Raw genomic sequence first — 23168 nt, forward strand, 5'->3', positions numbered from 1 at the left:
CTTTANCAAGTTTTCTTAAAATATATTTAAAATTTTACACATACCTATGATGACCTGGAGAAGTAATTGAAATTTACAAATATGTCTTTCTTTCTTGAGTTTATGATTATAATAACTATTTACTGATAAAAAATTTATATTAATCTTGAATATAAGCTTACAAAGTATCTCTCTGACTCTCCCTTACAAACAAATAAAATAAACTGTGTTTTTATAAGTTCCACCTTTGAAAATTTGATTTCCGGAAACTTTTGTGATCAATGATTTTTTGATACATCTGAACCTTCGATCTCCGGAAACTTCCGGATGACGGTTAGCGAAAAATACGGAAATCCGGATTTTTTCCGGATCACAATCAGCCCTGTCAAAATACATAAATAAAAGGAAGAATAAAAATTGAAGTGGACTTTATTTGAAATACGAGTAATTCATTAAACATTAGTGTATAGTATACAAGATTCTATGTAACTGAAATACTCATAATTAGTAGTACTCAACACAGAAAATAATGTACTTCTGAGGCATGCAATATCATTTACTTGATATGAAATACAAAAATCTGTACACATTTTTTATTTTAACATGGATAATACCCGTTATGCACTAGAAGGCTGCTTACAAAAACCTAGTTTGATTTATATCTCTTCTTCATCAACGCCAACATTACACATGGCTCGGTTTTGGTTTCAGACGTTCCTTCATTTTTTTTATATATATATATATATAGATTTTTTTTTTATTTATTTTTTATTCACTTATTTTGAAAGGATGGTCCCTTACAAGTTGAACACTTAAAGGTACACTGCAAAAAACGTGATCACAAAGCCCTGAGATTGTTTGCACAGACATTCAAGCTGAGAATTATTTAGCAGTTCATTGTGAAGTGATTGGCTGGGATTTCGGTTGCTAACAGCTCCCTTCACATTTCTCAGCCAATAACAACATGATTTAACAAACATACGAAAAGTCGGACCAAGACAATCATAACATGATTTTGAGAAACATACAAGGTAATTGCTATTTTATAAATCCATTTCATTTACTACCTCATAACATTAGAGTAAAATTAACAATATTTCTAACGTTACGTTGATGCTCAAAAAACAAAAATCAGGAAATAAGTTTTTCAAACAATATTTGTTCTTAAATTACTTTTAAAAAATAATAATAAAGAAACATGAATGAGATATTATTAAAGATCATTCTCAAATTATGTTATGAGTGTCTAAGAGACTTTAAATAATGTAAACAAAAAATGGAGTATTAAACAACTACGCCAACTAAAATATTGAGGTATATACTCGTAACAGAAACAACAATTATAACACAATGTGCGCAGTATATATACATAGATTAAAAAAAAAAAAAAATAGTGAAGCACGAAAAATGAAGAAACAATACAATGGCACTACATCGCGCTACAACAAAATACAGATTTGTAAAAATCAAAGAAATAAATTAAAAATACTTTAATAAAAGACCCAAATATAAATTATAGAGTAAAAATGAATTTTGGTTATAAAGAAGCACTTAGGCTACACATATATAAACAGTTCACCAAGAATATATGCAGTATTCATAATGGCTGCTGAATTAGAATTATGTATAAATAAAAAAGAAGGAAAAAAAAACACTGTACAAAAAATCTTGCCAAAAGTGGGAATTAGTTGCAGAGTTTAAATTTACGTTAGATTAAAATTAAGATTGGTCATGCTTTAAAAATTTTAATTAATAATGCCAAATTAATTTATGTATAAACTAAGCGAATTTAGAAAGTAAAGCTGCCTGGTTACCAAAACTTAGGAGCTTATTCAAGATTTATGCCAAAAAACATATGTAACATTAGATTTTTACAGTTAAACTGCACTATTACCAATCCTGTAATCTGCCAACATATTATCGGGGAAAAAAAATATTAATCCTTAAATGCTAATTTTCAGCCATTTTTTTTTCATTCTGAATATTCCAGAGTATTTTAATTCATATATTTTTTTAGAATCCCAGATGAAACAAAAATAAAATTTTATTTTATTTAATAACCGTTGCTGAACAGCCGACCCAATTTTTGAGTTTACGACTACTAATGTTCAACTCCATAGCCTTGTAATTTTGATCCCAGATGACAAGGAAACTCCTGGATCAAATATTGGAAGAATTTTGCCTTTGTGGAGGACATTTTGATGGAACTAATTCGCATCTGCGTTATCCGGAGAGGAAAACCACGAAAACCCCCCACGGTTAGCTTGGCGGCAAGGGTACTCTAACTCATGATCCATCTACCACTTAGGACATTTTATTTCAACACCGTGGTCGGTGCAAGCCAGATGCGGAATTCTTATAGCTGGAAGGCGAACACTCTATCCCCTGAGCCATCACGGCTCAACAAAAGCACGATTGTGATAAATGACACTAAGTGGCAGACCAAAAATAAAACATTTAAAAAGAACAATCTTTATCTACAGATTTTTCAGCATGAAATTGGAGAATAAATTGCACGTGGATGTATGCTTTAAACAATTAACTTAGTGTAATGATTAAAAGTCTCAGTTTTGATAAAAAATTTAAGTATAACTATCAGTTTCATTAAGGAAACAGGCATTAAATAAATGAACAATATTTAAGAAGATCCAAGACAATGCATATTTGAAAGGATTCTACAACAATTAGTAACAAAAATATTGCTATTTAGAAATTAAAATATTCAGGTACTTGAAGCTATGTGTGGCATTTGGCTGGAACCATTGCACTATTTAGCATTTTTAATTGGACTCCATATATATTGTCTTCGATATTTGTAGGGAAAAAATTATTATTAAAATTAATTAATTTTAACGTTTTTTTTTCTCTTCAAAATTTGGTGGAATCTAAAGCAACAAACCAAAGCTCCAATTGATGGTTTAATAGACAGACATAAGAAAATTGGTTCACAAATAATAAAAAAAAATAATAGAATTTAAGTAAGTATTTCCAAAAGATGAAAAATCCAAAAAAGAAAAAATATAATGTATACTAGCCTCATGTCCTGCAAAAGAAATTCTATCATTTTTTCTACTTTTAATTCCAATAACAGTGAAATAAAAATCAGGTAAATAGATGTATAAAAATTCAGGTCACTAAGAGCATGAATTTTCAGCTGTAACAGATAATACAATTATATTATTATATTTCAAAAATCATATTTCAGCAGCCATAACGAACATAGAAATCTACAATATTCTAAAAATGCTAGATAGTTTTATTGCACTATAAAGGTAACTAGAATGCATAGTATAAAAATATGCAAGCCACTTTTTTGTTATTATCTTAGGTATAACTTCATATACATTACAGCACACAGTCTCACAATGAGGTACCTATATTTACTTTTATATCAAGATGAATGATATACTAGCAAGAAATTTTTGATTTGTTTTTCTTATTTTTTGGTGTTATGCACATAAATAAAGTCGCTACACATTACAGCTCACAAAGTGCGGTAAAGTATATATATATATAACATATCTAAAGATCGCTTAACAAAGGTAAATCCAATAAACAAGTAAATTTTGATTAAAACTATTCACATATAAGGAACAACAATGATAATTTGATTAACTAACTTTAAATAAAAATACCTGGAAGCATACTTCAAATACACAAAGATGGATTTGAAAATAAATTTTTCATTCACTTTATTGCATTTGTATTGTATTACAAGAGTATTGCATGATAAAGGCAAGTATGGAGTATTTAAAAAATGCAATCGAGGAAGAATTTAGGTGGAAGAATTTAAGTGAATTGGAAGTAAATAATCCAACTTACTTTGAACTTAAAATAAGAATGGAAGAACTTTTAAGAGGGTATATGTACATAAACCAGATACTTTTTACTAGAATGTGTCAGTATTTTAAGATTTAGAAAAAAATAGATTAAGTAAGGTAGAAACATTTTAGAAAAAAAAGAAGAAAAAAAATTTATAATTTTTTTTTTGTAACATATCTGTATTTTGTTGCCATGCATAAACTATTATACTAATAAATATTTATACTTGAAATATTTTTAAACAGATTTTTACACTGCTTTGGAATGCAATAAAGTTAGATTAAGAACCTAAATATTTACTTTAAACATATCCTAATTATTTAACACCAAATGTTGCTGAAATATTTTGTTAATTTAATAAATGATGAATATTTATTTCTGACAGAGCAATAACTGAAAGAAAAAAAAATTAATTTCTCATATAACACATTGTATTATACTTAGGACTTTCTTTTAAAAAATAAAAAGTAAAGCATTTCATATACTTTTAATCCCATTTGACCTTTAAAAAAATTATTTTTGATAATTAACCAACAAGTATAGCAGTTGTACTGCTGCTCAATATATTTTATACACAATGTAAGCAAGCAATATTACTAATAATAATAAAATTTGGATTTACCTTTGTATATAAAGCAGTCATAGACAATGAAGACATATTGCAAATAGCTAAGACTTGTGAGAGTGCAATGTACAAGGTATTTATAATATATAATAATAAAAGGTGAAGAATTATTTTGATTTTGATGGGATAAAACCATACAAGTCATCCCTATTATTTTTTAAATTGCATAATTTAACTGGTTGGAACCATACAAAAACTAGATTGTCACTGTTGCACACTAAATATTTTAGAGCAACCACATCACAAGAATTTTGATTTTTTTCCCCACTACATATAAACACTTCAATTTTGATTAAGAATTTGCACAGTCGATTAATACAGACATAACTTCTTTTTTAATAGGATGGACTGAAAAACCTTACTCCTTCAATACTTTAATGCGGAAAACAATGCTAAAAATTTTGAAAAATAAAAGAAATAATTTTTGTAAGTTTTTTTAAAGTAACTTAGCTATTAAAATGCTACTGTTCAGTGTAGTAAAACAGAAATGATGCAAAATTAAAAAAAAAAAAAATACTAATCAGGTGATAAACTTCACATGAACTGAAATTGAAAAAAAAAATTCACCAGAAATTATTATTATTCACTTAACTGCATATTTAACATATAAACTCACATAGTTAATTAAAGTATTGCTTTAAAAAAAAAAGAAGAAAGAAAAACATATTTTGCCTGATATAAAATTTTGAAAGAAAACAAATTGTTGTTAAAAAAAGAAATATTTATTGTAAGTTTTTCAAGATCTTAAAAGGCAATGTGAAAAAGGAATAGAAAAATTTGATGTCATTCTCTTCTTCTTCAAAATACAAAACTTTTCAGCACTATAGTGACAGCGAATAAAATAAATGTTTTTCATCCCATCCTAATAAGCATTCAGAGAGAACACAGATGCATGCAATTGTAAATGAAACATTGCAACAAATTTGGAATTCAAACCTGAGAATTAAGCTTATAATTTAATAAGCATTGTCGATTTATAATACATCAGATATAAATATGAATTTGATTTACACCAATTTTGATTTCAAGAAATATATCTTTAATAATTTCAACTAAACGAGAGGTAATAAGCGAACAACAGAAGAAAAAAAAAATTACAATCAAGTTGAAACTGTCACTAAAATCTACAAACATGGAGGTGACAATAAAAAAATTAACAATACTAAACACTTAAGTAATTTTCAATTACTATAATAAAAGGACTAAAAATCATTGCGTAAAAAAGGACAATTTAATACAATTCAACATGGATTTTGATTTCAAATAACTAATAACATGAATTTATTTTTCTTTCTTAAAAAAGAAAAATGTAACAAAAGTATATTACCATAATAAAATTGAAATGCATGATTAAAATTTAAAACATTAAAACAAAGGTATCAGCTAATATAGACAATAATTATTCTGATTTCCATTAAATTCATTCTTTGCATTTTTGAAAACATTTGTACTTTATGCAACATGTATTGTACACACTATGATGATTAACAGCAGACTGTCAAAACATTCACAACAATATATGTAGAGAAGAAAAGGACACCACAAACATTTAACAACTCCTAATATAGCACAACACAAACAATAAAGGAATACATAATAAAAATACATGGGAAATACATGTGAATGAGCTATACACAAAATTTATGTACAGAAATGTATACTGGCTTTTCAAGGGAAAATATATGAAAACAGACATTACTTTGATTATTTTGGTATTGAATGAGTAACAGGTAATTATTAGGTACATACATTATTTACTTTTTTGAAGAATATTTAATATTTATAAATAATAAATATTAATCTCATAATATTGCAAAATATTATTTTTTCAGAAAAAAAATGCTTTGCACTCCCAGATTTTTTTTAAAAAATAATTGCTTTACTTTTACTTCTAAAACTAAATTTTTGCCAGTGAAATAATACAGGCAAAGTAAAGCATTTATTTATTAATTATAGTTTTCAGAAGTAAAATAAACTAGATTAAAATATCATTATCAATACTCAATGATGCTTTAAATTTGTTTCCTTTCAGTAAAACTTAGTAATTAAAAAAAATTGAATATCTAGGCTTCATAAATTATTTAAAGAAAAACTAAATTAATAAAATTAAGAAGAAAAAATACAAGTCCTGCTATAGGGCAATTTCACAGAACATGCAGGACAACAAGACATATACTGCTTGAGGTTTTTAGAGATATTAATGTAACTATTTCAATTCATATTTGGTACAAAGAAAGTAAGAGAAAAATCCTTACAATATACTTTTTTTCCTTTTAACATGCATATCTCATATTACCAGCAGTGAAATTGCCCTATGATATTGTGGAAAAAATCAATGCAAAAATGTTTTTACTGAATATATATGTTTTTTTAAAAAAATAAATAAAAGAGCATATTGACATAATTGCAGTGTTTCTCAACATTTGCCGATTATGATCCAAAGTTTTTTTTTTTTAAAATTCTGATATTCTATTTTAAATTTGCATAGCTTTTAGCATAGATATATTTAATTAAATCTTAAATGAAAACTTATTTAAGAGAACAAAACAAGTTGCAACTGATCGCCAGTGAGAAATAGGATTACGATGAGAAACACGGATATGGTATTTTAATTTTCTGCTAAAAACTATATCAGAGGGAAAGTAAGAAAAAACTACTTATTCTAAACAAATATAAGTCAGCTAAAGCAATATTCAAATAATTTGCATAGGTAGTTACTGAAATAATACATAATCATAACAAAGTGCAATTCTGTTATTACACTAACTTGAATCTCAACAAACTAGCTGCAATACCATAATGCATATATACATATATGCAAACTCCATTATTTTATTATAATCATTTTTGTTAAATCTAGAGTCAGCACTGGAATCATATCACAAGAGTTGAAATTGATTTTACTATAATGGATTAAGGCATTAAGAGGGATGCAGCTGATAAAGATTCTACAATTAACAATTATTCATAACAAAACTGGTCAACTTATTAAAAATAAATATCAAACCCGTAATTTCCATAAAACTGCATGGGTTAAAAATTTTTAAAATTAAAAACACACCCAACAGATAAGAAAATGAGCATGACTTCTTTTTCTTAATGAAAAGTGAAATAGATACTTGATTTGTTTTAACAAAAGACTGATGTGTTTCAATTAATTATTTTTTTATAAAATTCCTTAATTAAGCTTAAATTGTGATATGTATATCTTTAAAAAAATAATTAAAAATCAGCATTAAATTTGAGAAATATATTTTTTAATGTATTTATCAATGACAGGAATGTTTGTTATTTGAAATAAAAATTTTTAAAGCTTTTTCATAATGTATTAATAATTTGAAATAATACAATAACATAGCATGCAAACATGGAAAGGGAAGAAAAAAGAATCTAGTAGATTTTATGAAATAATATAAATATCTTAACTATTTAGCTTAGTATCTTAACTATTTTATATACAGGGAACTATTAGGATTGGTCAATAAAATACAAAACCTATATTACACAACTCAAAATTTAAGTTGATTTCAATATAAAGTAGTGACAGATATTTAATTCAACATTTAAGTAACTCATAACATGTTTAAATCAATTAAAAAGTTGAGATTGAGCAAAAAATTTGAATATCAAGAAGAAAAAAAAGAAATGATTCAAACCAATCAGTATCTTTTAAATATAGCAATAATATTTAAATACTCATGCAAGTAACAAATTGAGTAAAAAATCTATTTTGATAGGGACTTATTTTTAAACTTTTCTTAGGACACTTCTAAGTTTGAGAGAATTTTCTAAAATATCCAAATATTAGAAAAATGTTCAATTAAAATAGAAAACTTGGAAAAATAGAGAAAATGAAAATTCAATAGTGTTGACAGCAATTCTATAAAGATAATTAAATGAAAAAATGATTGTATTATAAAAGAAATTAGATAAAAACTACAAATTTTGCTACTTAAGTTTAAAACCAAAAACTAATTTTCAGCATAACATAATTTACGATAAATTGTCATTTTTTGGATTTATATTTAACATAAAATTAAATGTAAAAAATAACATAGGAATAAATATTCTTTTTTAAAACAAACACTCCTGTAATTTTCATAAAATGCAAATAAAAATAGTTTTAAGATTAATTAAAACATTAAATAATGAACAAATATATAATCATTCATATTATTAAGATTTCATAATCAATAAATAATCATAGTCAAATTCATAATCATAGTCAAATAATCAATAAAAGTTTAACCACTATATAAATCCATAAAAGCTAAATATATTCTTACTAATAGTGGGTTCTGTAAAACTTGTAATACAAAATGCATTTATGTAATGTACAATGTCATTTTTTTCTTTCTGTCACTGCAATTCTAAGAACCATCAAATACTCTATTAATTACACATATCTTGAAATATTACATTAAAACAAACTTTACAGTCGGACTTTTATAAAAAACAAGATGAAAATAACTAGAAATTGTTATACATTTAAGTTATTAGATCAATAACACTAACATAAAAAAATTCACATCAAAATAGGAATAACATTTTATATCTTTGTTTGCGAGAACTGTAAAGTAATTAATGAAAATGACTAGAGTTCAGTTCTAAGAGATCAATAATTTTCAGATTTTTCTAAAAAAAGAAAGAAATTTTGAAAAAAAAAAAAAAAAACTCAAAGCAGATCAGAAATTTTAAAAACAAGTTTCAAAACCGAAAATAATTATCAAACATAACAGCTTTTTTTTAAAATTTACATGAATAACATAAACCTGAATTTAATTATAAAACAAGGATAAATTAATGTATTAATTTAAATAAACTATTAATACAAGAACTGAACCCTAAATCCATTTTCCAATACTTTACCGAGGTAGAAAAGGGCATGCTTAAAGCAGAAATGAGGTAAAATATTTAAGTAATAAAAAATGTTTGAATATGACTTTATTGTCAATGAAAAATTTGAACCTGAAAACTAAGGTTGAGGTATTTATTTGACAGTTCATGTCATTTTGTAAAGTAGAATGATTCTTTTCTTGAATTAATCTGAAATGAAATATAAAGTATGGAATTTAATATAAAATACCCATTCAAACCCTATGGACTTTTAATCATGCCCAAACTTCAGTTTTGCTATCAGTTAAAAGGCAAATATGTTGACTTTGTTCTCTAAGAGAGAAAAAAAATGATCATGATCGTTTGATTTAATGAATACAAATCATGAAGAGACGTCTATGCTTTACATAGGATAGTTCATAATTGTTTTGCAATTTCGTACCAGGAAGTACTCTGAGACGTAACTAAACTAATCTAACATCCTTCAAGCAGGAGTTAAGGTGAATGCAACAGTGAGTTTCTCTGAAACTTTTTGACTAACAGGAAGAAACACCATAGCTGGTACAAATATGTTTTGCTTAGTAGCTTCATCAGGTTTAGGTTCAGTCAGATGAAAAGGCTGCATAATCACATCAGAATTTGTAGGCAAATAGTATGGCACAGGCAATGGTGCTCCTTCAGGAAGACCAGAGCTTAAAAGAGCAGCTCTCTCATCAGTTTCCTTGGTACACAAGGAGCTTGTACCATTCTCTGGACCTTTGTGATCGACTTTTCGAAAACTGTGATTCAACATTGCTTTTTTGGATGGGCTTTGCGAATCACACTGGTTTGAAAGGCCTTTTTTAACTTTATGCATAACCTGAATGTGATGCAAACATTTCGTTTTGGTTCGGAATGTCTTGTCACATTTACTGCAGCGGAATCTTTTCAGCTTAGGTCGCAAACTGTTCTTTGTTGAAACTTCATTGTTATTCCCTGAGAGATCAAAGCCGTTAGCAGAATCATCGTGTGTACCATTTTCAAAATTAGGCATCTTTTTCCCGATTGGTAATGATGTTCCATGGCTTAAATGATGAGTATGGTAGTCATTTTGATAATAAGTTATACTGCACACTATACATGATATCATCTTATTTTCTAAACTATTAATAGGAGAATGCTTTTCATTATCTTCTAAATTTACAAATGAACAACATGGGCAAGGTAAAATTCCTGCTGTAAGAGCTTCTTTGGAATCTTCTGATTGTGAAAGTAGATTTGGGAAAGCTTTAGAATCATTACATTTTACATGTTTATTAACCAGATGTACCTGCAGTGCAAGTTTGTCATAAAATACTTGACCACAAATTTCACAAGACAAGGTACTACCATTGCTTCTTTTAGAAATAAAATCATCATTTCCTAGAGATTCTTTACTTGTGTTATTCATTTTAGTCGCCTGTGATAGGTTTGTAGGCAATTTTTTGTCATTCATAGACAAAGTGCTACCACACGACGGATTATCACTAGCCGTGAGCATTTTAGTGGACTCATCAACAATTCCATGGACATTCTGTTTATGAACTTTTAAAAAGTATTTGCTACACAAAAATTTCTGACAAATGTCACAGTAAACACCACCAGTTGAAGCAGGCCAACGTTCAATCAGTGCTTTATCAACATCTATTCCATGCATTTTCAGCATATGCGTTTTCATGAAATACTTATTACACAGCTCCTTATTACAAATCTGACAGAAGCTACTGCCACTACTTTTATGACGCAAACCTTGATAATAAATGTATTCACTGTCTCCATTATCAATATGAGTTTCAAGACCAGGAGGAATAATGCCATGAGCTTTAAACTTATGGGACAAGAGGGCAATGCGATCTGAAAACTGTTCAGGACAAGCATCACATACCAAATTACTTGCTTCAATTGCAGCATTACCAACTATACCATGATCAGATTCAGCATGGGTCAAGAAACTTTTTTGATCTTTATACTTTTGAAAGCATAAGTTACAACTGTAGGTAACAGAATCATTGGAATTATCCATTTCTTTCAGAGACTTTTCATGAGGAACTAGGCTGCCATTTTCAAGATTTGGGCCATTTCTCTGACTGGCAAGATCCAGAGAGACATCCTCTTCCTCTTTCAAAGAGGCACCGTGAACTTCTAACATATGGTTTTGAAATGATTCTGCACTTGTGAAGTTTTTCATACAAGGTGTACACATTTGGCCTTTGAACTCTTTGGATTCATCAGTTTCATCAGTATGTGATACTTTTTCACTCGTTTCTACTTTTCCAACCTCTGAAAATTCAGGAAATTCATTACTCATCAATTTAGCCGAGACATGCTTATTTATCATGTGAGCATCGAGGTAACATTTTTCACAAAACTCTATATTACACAATTCGCATAAGAACTTTTCAGTTTTTTTTTCTTTAGAATTAATACTATTTGTGTTTTTATTCTGAGATGTATGAGGACTAGAACCATTCAGAAGAGGTAGGCTACAGTTTAACGAATTTTTGATATTTTCAATACTAACATTAAGAGAGTCTTCGTCTTTGGTTATGTTTCCAGTAGAATTATCAGTGGACTTAGATTCTTGACTGACTGATCTGATTAATGGCAAAGGCGATGATATAACAGGTACATGTATACTGCTAGGAATATTTGGATTTACATCATCAAAAAGACCATGAATATTCTGCCTGTGTTTTTTCAAAAAATACTTGTTACAGAAGTACTTCTGACATATATTACAATAGGAATCAGCAGATCCAAATGTAGCCCCTGTTTCACACATTTGAGTAATCATTTGTTGGGCTGCTTGTGGATTCAAATGCATATTTTTATACGAGAGTCGCTGTCCACCATAGGCACTGGGACTACTTTCATTAGAGCATATTCCATGTTTATTTGCTTTGTGAGTTTTGAGAAAATACTTGTTGCAGAACTCTTTTTCACACAATTCACAATAAGCTTCAGGGTTAAATACTCTAACACCGCTGGATGTTACAAAACTGCGCTGTGAAACTGACAAATTTATGTTACCCTGCTGTAAAGGAGATGAAAAATCTGAAAAGTTATAAATATTTGCAATTTTTGTGGCATCATTGGCAATATCTACAGGGTTGTAGGTAGCTAAAGAACTAATGTTAGGATATATATTTTGTGTGGGGTTCTTGTACTCATTGGAAACAACATCTTCACCAGATTCAGGAGAACTGAGATCTGTCAAAGACTGTAAGGAAGATTCTTTACTTTTGCTGCTTATTCTGGCAGCTTCTTTAACTTTGTTGTTAAGTAAGGCATTTGTGACACGAGAAAGGGTACCTTTCTGAGATGTTGGTTCAGTTCCTTTGTTTTTATCAGTCAAATAGCTTTGATTCTGATTCAACACGCTTTCCTCAAAATCATAGGTATTTTGGTTATTTATAGATTCTGATTGATCCACCATCTCATAAGCAGATAAATCAAATTTTGGAGAAGGTGGTGCATTTTGAATCTTTAATGGATTACTTTGCTTACGCCGTTTCTTTGCTTTAGGTTCACAACTTACAGCAGCATCCTGAGGAACAGGGGAAGATTTGTCAATTGAAATAAATGTATTCAATGTAATACTTGCATCGCCATCAGTTGAAGCATCACTTTGCATATTTGGAGAAACAGATGCCAGTTTTGACTCGCATTCACCTTCAACACTCATTTTTTAAGCATTAAGAAGTCAATTATGGACAAGTCAGCAAATTTCAAACACTACACTAATATCTGAAAAAGAGAATGCAAATAAAGAAATTTAGAATAATACAGGAATTTTATAATTTGAATTAAACTCAAAACAAGTCAAACATTAAACGTTCATGAAAACAATACTAGACTTATATTCACACATTTTTTATTAGCTACCTTCAATAGCCAATTGGTTTACTTTTGTAATGAATCTGCTGATGAAGACCTTGGAATTTTTCGCATTGCTATAAGCATTTTATATTCATATGCTAAAAGAAACTTCTCTTTCGAACATGCATATTGAGGAGGGATTGCTTAGCAGTCAGCATCACCTATTTTCTAAGGTTCACATTCAGATTTTAAAAATAAAATTCCAAGAAAATTTCTACAAATCCCAGATTACATTTCTGCAATACACGGCAATATTTCAATAAAAATAATTTTTTTCTTTATTCCATAAGCAATTAAACTAACTTTGTGAAGTTAAAAAAACAGTATAATTGAACTGCAAATTATAGTTAATTTAACTTTGTACAAGGAGCTGATGTAATCGCCAAATGGATTTCCAATGACCAAAAAGCTGAAGCTGATATTTCACAAGTATGAATTGAAAGTATGATATCTTAAGTAAAGAGCTGTAAAAATTCCCAAGAATTATAGAATAAGTTGAAAGAAATATATGAATTGAAAGGTCCTGCCAGCAAAGCAACAGTGCTGAAGCAACTACTCCTAACAAAAATGAGCAAAGCAAAACTAATGAGCGACTATAGAGTTCTTCACCCTAGTGGATAAATTGAAAGAACTTGAAATTAATATTGACAATGATTTACTGACTCTTTTACAGCCATATAGTAACCCTGACTGACATAAATATTACCAAATAGCTATAAGATCAAGAGATGACCGGACAGAAAAATCAGCTGTTCTTAATAATAGCAGAGAATTGCCGAAAGGCTGAACAAAACAGCAGTTGAAATGGCCAGATCAGTACTTTTACAATTTGGATGAGTTTTTGGGTCCTAGTTGAAAACTGCGCAACAGATATAAAAAATCCACTTCTTACTAACAACGCAATTTATAATTTAACTGATTATGAACTGATTTTTGAAACCAAACCTATTTCAAAGAAAGTTTATGTCTTGAATAAACGCGAAAATGCAAAATTTGATTCCAGATGAAGTGAGCATATTTTTGTCAGTTATTTACAGAAATGAAAGCTTATAGACTGTGGGATAAAAACGTAAAAAAAATAATTGTTTGACCTGATATCAGATTCACTGAAGAGTTTTATACTTAAATTCGATTTTGAACAGCCAAAATAAAGTGACATCAATTCAATTGCGAATTTGACTTCTCCCAAAACACAAGAATGACGCTTTCAATTGTGAAAGATGTGTCGTCAACCAACAGCTCTGAAAATAAAAGCTTAATTCCTCCTTCTTCGCCTGACATCAAGTGTAGCCCAAAGATGCAACAGGCTCCATCAGACCAAAGTTTTTACAAACGGGAAATTCCAGCAGATCCTGGAAAGTTTAAAATCAAAATGAAGAAAACAAAAATACTTAATTATTTTCTGATGTTTACCATACAAACTTAAGTTTTGATGAAGAGCTTGCTGGGCCTAATAAATTAGCTTAGAAAAAAGCTATGAAACTTTGATGAAACAAAATGCTTGGAAAATAAAGCCAAGACCTGCTTATAAAATGTCATTGGTTCTAATAAGTGCTAAAAACTAAATTTCAGATTACTCAAAAATCCAAACCCAGAATTGTTGCTAAAAGATGTTTTCAAAAGCCTGGAATAGATTTTAAAGAATGTTATTCACCTGTTTCAAGATTAAGTTTCATTACAACCGTCATATCTTATTGAAAAGAAAACAAGTTATCAACTAGACTTAATAATGGCCTATGTCAACAGAGATTTAAAGGAAGAAATTCATATGAAACAACTCAAAGGACTTAGTGTTTTTCTCTCTTAAAAAAAGATGAAGTGTGCCTTCTAAAACATTCGAACATCAGCTTGATGGATTGAAATAATCAGGCTGAGAATGGTACACTATGTTAGACAACAAATTAAAGTCCCTTGGATTGATTCAAAGTATTAAATGCTGACCAATGTGTAACATCTAAAATAAAGAACTTTGGAAATTATAATTGTTGTTTATGATCTGCAACTAAAGTGGCTTTATCTGAAGCAGTAAAAGAAATGATCCACCAGCAGAGAGATTTCTTTCTCTATGATTAATCCCAACCACACCACTAAAAACTTTTATTTTTAGAGATAATCAATCTTAAAATAAAAAATACATATCACTTTAAACAGAGTTCTCCCTGGGAATAAAAAAGGGCAAGGCACTTCCTCCCTGAAAAGGGCACTTTGAGTTTTGAAAGGGTTTGACTTTGATTTTTCACTTATTGTAAAGATTTATCAAGATGTGTAATATGTAATAATTGAATTTTATGCTTAATAACTTTTAGAGTAAACTTTGTAGTTTATAAAAATAATTAACGGCATGCTAAAATGCTATCTCTGTGCATATTTTTTTTCTTCAAAAAAAGTAAACTAGCAAAAAATTATTAATTGAAAGCTCTTTTTCCATAAATTAAACTGAAAATTATGAGAAAATAAATATTTAAAGATGCATAGTTGAAAATAACCCTAACAAAATGAATATTTTTATTAGTTATCAATAATTAAACCTATAAATAAATTTTTTTTCAAAATGGTATCTGGATTAAAAAAAAAAAAAAGGCAGTGTTTTTAAGGGATTGCGCTTACTTTTACATAAAGGGCAAAGAGGGTGCATTTATTAGGATCAAAGGGTAAGCAGGGTGAGCCGCCTTTCAGAAAACGTTTAGGGAAGACAGTGGTTTAACCTCTTCATTACCTCGATTCACATATGGGACATTCGCTTCTTAACTTCTAAAAACGTGCTATAAGAAAATTTATAGTTTTACCTTCACTGAAACATTTAAGCTCCGTGGGGATTCCAACAGATGCAGAACATATAAGTTATTTGGATAGAAATTCACATAAACAAAAATGATTTTTGAAAAATGTCACTAAATCCACATGCTTGAAAATGTAAATAATTTTAAATATTATATAATTTAGTTATTTTAAAAACATTTTTCTTTCTTTTGACTTAGTAGCTCCGTAATCTGAAGCTTTTAAATTTTTATTAACTTAATATTCAAAAATAATACAGTCAAGAACATGCATTTACGACAGAAGTGAAGTAGTCAAGTGAAATCTCATAGTTTATATTAGTATTCAATTTTATAACTATTCAGTGATATTTTTATGTGTATTTTAATTAATTGTTTTACATTAATATACAGTACGCAAAATAAAAAATGGACCACCCAGAATAACTTTTGGTCTAATAATCGAATCTTCACCTAAGACTCTATTTTAATGGTTCGAGGAGGTGACCTCAAATATGCTAATTAATTAGTGCAAAAGATTTGTTAAGTTATGAAATTAAACACAAAAACACATTTTCTTTGAATAAACATACCTTTTTTCCTGCCCGATTCAGATTTCAGTTAAACAAATTTTACAGTTGAGTGTAGTTGTGTAACAGTGAATAAGCCACTTTATACAAAGTAATTTTAGAGGATAATCTCTCAATGCATGATCTAAAAATTCTATGATGTGATTATTGTATTGATGATTGGAATCAATTTTTAAAATCACATAAAAGAGATAAATCAATATTTAAGAAACTACAATAGTCCACCCTATGAGATTCACTAACGCATTCGCCTTCGATTCATACTGGGCCCAACTAAAATTGATTTGTTAAACATTTCTTACCATACACTTTTTTTATTTTCTGGGGATGCACCAGAAAAAGAAGAGTTTAAGATAATGTCTTTCTTAACAATGCTATTTATCGTAGTAACAGGGAGATTTAAATTTACGTTATATGTCTTTACAGGACATTTTCAACAAAAATCAACCTTCACACTAAGAAGATTTCTAACGAAATGCTGCTAAAGGTTTAGATGTATCTTTCCCATCAGACTTCCTGACTTTCATTTATGGTGGACACAATGTCCAAGTGATTTCCCACATTTTTATTGGTTTCATTGTTTATCGAACAGTTCACATTTCTTTGTTCACACCAGTTCCCAATAAATCACCACCAATTTTTTTTTACTTTTCGCATACTTTACCGTTCAGTAACAAAAATTGGTAAGTAAACTAGAAATAAAACATTTTTAATATAAAGTTAAAAAAAAAGTTTAAAAAAATGGAAGCATGAGATAACTTCTTAAACGGGGGAAAAAAAACTTTTTATAAAGGTAGATTTAACATTGTGGTATTTGGTTCTTTTTTAGAGAAATAGCTGCTTATGCGGGAAAACTTTTAAAGCAGGAACTTCTTAAGCTATAATTCTACTGTATTTTATAGTTCAGTTATTATTTTCGAGATTCATAATTTTTTCGTTTAGAATTATTGCTATTTTTTTTATAAAAAAAATCCTGAAGTGTTTTACATACTATTTTTTTACAGAATGGGAAATCCAAATTGCACACTTGATTACCCAATTTTAAAATTATGTATTTAAATAATAACTTTTTGATGCGTTCAACTTACGCCAAAAGTATCGTAAATCCACGAGGTGTTTTTATAGTTGACAGTTATTGATTTTCATGTAGTTTTTAAAGATTCAAATTTATTTCTCGCAAGATGGGAAACTTGAATCTCGCAATAGAGCATTTACTTTCTGATGAATGATTATATTATATCTTTCAAAAGATTTTTTGCCAGTTTTGCTATTGAATTCCACATAGTTCTTAAAATCTGATATTTTTAATATGTTATTTATTACACCAAGTGAATCTTGAAACACGCATGAATTACCCTTTTTTTGAAAATGAGTCTTTCAGGGGATTTTGTTGTAAATCCACACTTTGCCGATCTTTCCTAACTGCCAAAGATTTCACGATTTTTATTTTTATAAATGTGATGACTGGTGGTAGAACGCAAATAAGGAAAAAATTATTACTTTCTCCCTCTTCAAAATAAGGGAAATATCACCCATAATATAATTAATTCTTTGATAATTATTACATTTAGTTTTATTCTATATGTGATGTGAAGTTTTTTTTTCCATAAACACGAAGTACTTATAACATAAGTACTTTGCAATAAAAATTAAAATTAGCAACATATTTATTAATTTTAAAAATATCCTGAAGAAATTGGAGTACTAGGGAGGTTTGTCGCCGAAAGCCAGAAAAATTTTTGCCACAGGTTACATAGTTAAATTTACTGGCTGAGGATATGTAAAAGGAGAAAATTAGAAAAGTATTCTATAGAAAAGATGGGGTTAATTAAGAAAACGCTTCTTTCCAAAATTCATCAGTTCTTCTGGGGGAAAAAAGACAATAAAGGAATTCAGTTTTTCACGCTAACTCTTCAGGACTACTATGAACCCCGAGATTCTTAATAACTTAGATTATTGCTTCTCAAAGGTCAAACACGTGAAGATGATACAGCAAATGCTGTAATTGGATGCATTAAAAAACATATTTCACTTCATAAAATTGTCTCAACTACAATAGACGGGGAGAAAAGTATGAACAGTGTAAAAAACGAGTATGCTACTATTTTGAAATAAATCAATCACGACAAGCTCTGAGTACAAACATTTCCAGAAGAAATTTGCAAAATTATAGAAATGGTGATTAAGATTATCGACTCCATTGCAATAAAATTTCTTAATCACCGACGGTTTAAATTTTAGTTCAAATGGATAGTGACTATGCATATCTTCTGCTAAATAACAAAGTAAAGTGGTTATCAAGAGAAAATATTTCACGTCCATATTAACAGAAATAAAAGCTTTCCTCGAAAAGGATGTTTATTATTCTGAACAAACAAAGGATCCGTAGATCCAAAAATTTTATATTTTCATGATAAACTTTTCATCTCATCGAAAATAAGCTCAATTAAAAACTACAGGAAAAATTAACAAATTTTTTTTTGATGTTAGAAGTTATTTTCTTTGAAAATAAATTATCTCTTTTTGCTCAAGATTTCGAAAGAGAAAATTATATTGATATGTGCCATTTCAATTTAGTTTTAAATATCAGAAGTTTTTCAAAAGTTTCAGAAACATCAAAGCAACACTAGCCTTTGCTGAAAAACCTCATAACTACTGTTATAGAATTACATTTTTCTTTCTGTATTACATTGGCAGCTTTGAAATCAAATAGCTGGATTTAAGAAACAAAGAATTATGGAGCTTGATATTTAAACGTCTTAGTGCTGATATAGGTAACATTGAAAAAAAAACAAATGTGAGCTTAATTTACAGCACAACTGATCTGCTTTGAAAGACTTGGAGAAGAAAGACATGCTAACTTTTGACACACACAGTAGTATTCCTAACTCATATAATCAGCTGCAAAAAACTAGCATTTGCTGTTCTTTTCATATTCAGATCTACATATTCATGTGAACAATCATTTTTAAGCATGAATCTTATCAAGAATAAATTGAGAAGTAGTCTTATTGATAAAACCAATTTCCAAACTAAAAACCTGATAAATAAATGTAAAAAATCAAACCTGAGTTACACAGGCGATTGTTCACAATAGGCGATTGTTCACAATAAAGTTTGTTCGTCATTATCATGATTTAAGTTTTATAATAGCTTACGATTTATTTTTTCTATAACAGAGTCATTATTAATTGTAATATCAAGTTAAACTATATAGAAATGCCAATATAGTTTAACTAAGACTTAAAAATTGAAGCATTCACGAAGTGTTGTGGAATGATAAAAGATGTGTCAGAAATTGAGTAAGGTATGTTAAGATGCTTTGGACATAAATTATAATTACATGCAAAAATGCCTCAATTCGCTCAAAAAAGTTCTCCAGATAAAGCAAAATACGCAAAGAGTAAAATTAACATTAAGGGGCCCAAACTTTGGATCGCTCTCCTGACCAAAGGGTGAGGGCCATATTTCAAAGATTGTAGCTATCCCTATATTTTGTTTGTTAGAAATTAAAATCCATTGAAAAAAAAAAAGGTATGTTTATTTACAACTTATACTTATTTTGCAACTTAAAATAATGTCTGTACTAATTAATTAGCGTATTTGAGGTTACCCCCTCGAACCATTAATATCGAGTCCTGAAACGTGAAAAATCTGATCATTAGATCAAAAGTTATTCAGGATAGTTCTCTTTCTTTTTTTTTTACACACTGTACATCGTAAACAAAATATCAATATGAAAATAAAGACCAATATCCACCTACAGCTGACAAGCCGTTGGAGAATATTAATTGACTTATTTCATTTAAAAAAAATTATTTAACAATATTTCCAATTATGAGATTGATTAGAATTGAGCAGTGGTGGCATAATGGTTAAGGCATTAAACTTTCATAAAGGATAGGTGTTTTGTTCCGTACTCATTTCCCAGCCCACCCAAGATGAGTAGTAAAAACTGCCTTAACTTTCACGACCTTGTTGGTTACAGAAGTGATTTAGTTAAACATTTACAACACTTGAAAAATTATTATTTAAAAAAAAAAGAGATCAAAATACAATATTAAAAGGAGAAAAAGTTTCTAATTCTAAAAGATCAATTGAATATAATTTATAATGTAAGATAGTAATATTGTGACATTAACAATCACTGCAATTACAATTCAAGGCCAGGGCATGGTACAACCAAGCAAGCAAAAGTAACAAAAACAAGATGACAGATGTTATTTAATTAAATTAATTTTTTAACATTTGTGATAAACAGATAGATTTACCATCACAACATATCTTACTGAATCAATGATAATTGTCAATCATATAATAAAAACCAAAACAAACTTAAGAACAAACTAAACTAGTAGAAAACGATTATTTAAATAAAAAACCAAGCTAATTTAAAATTATTTATGAAATAGGATCATACGAGGCTTGTAATGGTGTTTAGTAATCTTTTAATAAGAATAAATGACAGATTTCTTACTTGCCATCACTTACTCCAAAACAAAAGGTGTTCTGTAGCATAAAATTTTTTTTTAGCCCTTTCTGCTGTACGCAAATAGTGAATTCAAAACATTAAACTTCTTTTAAACAAATTAGTTGATCAAATATGAGAGTTTAAAAAATGTGTCAGAAAATTTGTATTATATAATATTATACACATGAAAAGTAATATAAACCATACTTTTAATGAAATGTGTATATTTTCAAGCAAAAGGAAAAAACATTTATAAAATTAAATCCAAATTTGCAAAGATAAATTACAAACTTGATCTTTATCCTGAAATTACATTACACTAAATAATTTAAATTTTAAGTAAAATAATCAAAACAAATTAAATACATACTTTCAAATTTCTCCAAAACAATAACTTTTCAAAACTATATGTTAAAATTGAAAAATATGAACTTAATCCAAACATACATGAAGTCAATAAACATAGAGATACAAAACTCAATACTTTTAAAAAATTTTTACAATTACATTAAATTTATAACTAAAGATATAATTTATCAAACTTATAACTTACCTAACAAATTAAAACAGAATTGTAAAAGTGTAAATTATAACATACTTTGGAATGCATAGCATTTTAACTCCTCACAAACAAGTTCTCTATAACTTGGAAGTCATTTCAACTCTTAGAATGCATAACATCTACAACTTGCTAATGCAGAAGTACTGTACAGACCTGCAACAATAAATAAACATTTATTCATTTAATATTTTACTAAGATTCTTAGTTAATACTGTCAAAATAATTCATTTGATAAATATCAAGTTAAATAAATAATCTACAACAAATACATTCAATATTTAATATTTTTTGTTGATACATAATTTCCTAAAATTACTATGGCATTTTTAAAAAAGCATCAGATTTTAAAAACTATTTGATGCAAATAAATAATATTGGAGTTTTTAACAATTTCTGAAAAGAAAATATTATTAATCACACAAAGCTATTTAATACCTACAGAATAAAAGAATCGATTTTTATAAAAAGACACCGAGTTTTGCTTTGAAATTTATTTAAAGCACAAAAATGTCTCACTTTGCATGATCTAATAATTAAAATAAATTAAGAAGCGAAATAAACACAACAACATTCACAGATTTGATACCCTAAGCTTCAATTAAATTTTGGATGGGAGTGGTAAATATTTAAATTTATTTTAAAAATTATTAAATTTTAAATTTAGACTAAAGTTTTTTAACTTTCGGCAGTAAATATCAATAAAGAGCAAGCTATATAGTTTTTAAACAACAATAACTACTATTGATAGAAGCTTGATAAACAAAAACATGTAATTAGCATAAATTATTCAACAGATAGCTTTATTTTTTTAATAAGACGACATATTTCTGAAATTTAAGTACAAAAGCATAATTAACCAAATTTAATTAATTTCTAGAATGGTAAAAATAGGCTACATTTCATTATTAAAATATTCCAAGTTATAAAAAAAATAAAAGATGGCACGCTAATCACCTCGGATAGGAATTTCTTTTATTACCTAGCTAGGCGTAACAACAATTTAAAATTACATTTTTAAAAAAAATGAAATTTCATAAATCATATGAAATCTGAAACAAAGGAAACTTAATAGTGTTTTGAATATATCACAGACTTAATTTAACACAAAGCAATCAAAAACTATATTTTAAATAAATTATTTCACTTGCCTCAAGCATTTTGATAGCTCAAAACAAACAATTCCATCTTAGCTCTCGAAGAGCACGCCATCTTTCTGCTAGCTTCTACAGAAACTATTGCCATAATATTTGCAAAAATATGAATTTTAAAATTTTAATAAAAATTTCATAACTATTATGTACGAGATTAAATTTTTTTTTAAAAATGTAAAAAATGCTGATAATTTTTTTTTTCTTCAGAAGTACAAATTCCTACGTAAATTAAATGACGCAATTATTGAGAAATTTAAAATATCAAAATAATTAACAAATTTAATTTATAAAAACAATTGAAGTATTAAAAATATTTTTTCAGGAAAAGTGCAACAGAAGTGTATCGTTCAAAACTAGAAGAAAGGTTTCACTTTATTATATCAGCTTTTATAAAAAGATATTGCTAAACAGTCCTTAAATTATTGAAAGCTAAGAAAGTGCGTCAGCGCAAAAGCCAAAACACAAATCGTATTTGCGTT

General features: G+C 28.1%; 1 protein-coding gene across 4 annotated transcripts; it reads right to left on the reverse strand.

The window, feature by feature from the left end:
- Nucleotides 1-390: 390 nt before the first annotated feature.
- Nucleotides 391-22805, reverse strand: LOC107436218 (zinc finger and BTB domain-containing protein 41-like). 4 transcript variants are annotated; one of them, XM_016047841.3, is made up of 3 exons: nt 22687-22805; nt 21575-21691; nt 391-13027 (listed from the first exon to the last, which is right to left on the reverse strand). In XM_016047841.3, the coding sequence occupies exon 3, from the start codon at nt 12963-12965 to the stop codon at nt 9747-9749; it is 3219 nt and encodes a 1072-aa protein (XP_015903327.1). In that variant the 5' UTR covers nt 12966-13027; nt 21575-21691; nt 22687-22805; the 3' UTR covers nt 391-9746. The 4 variants fall into 4 exon arrangements, with proteins under 4 accessions (XP_015903327.1, XP_071039691.1, XP_042899550.1 ...); XM_071183590.1 differs by having other exon boundaries at nt 21530-21691; XM_043043616.2 differs by having other exon boundaries at nt 22493-22726.
- Between the last annotated feature and the right edge of the window lie 363 nt (nt 22806-23168).

This window comes from Parasteatoda tepidariorum, chromosome 7 (genome assembly GCF_043381705.1).
Source record: "Parasteatoda tepidariorum isolate YZ-2023 chromosome 7, CAS_Ptep_4.0, whole genome shotgun sequence".
In the NCBI taxonomy this organism is placed as follows: Eukaryota; Metazoa; Arthropoda; class Arachnida; order Araneae; family Theridiidae; genus Parasteatoda; species Parasteatoda tepidariorum.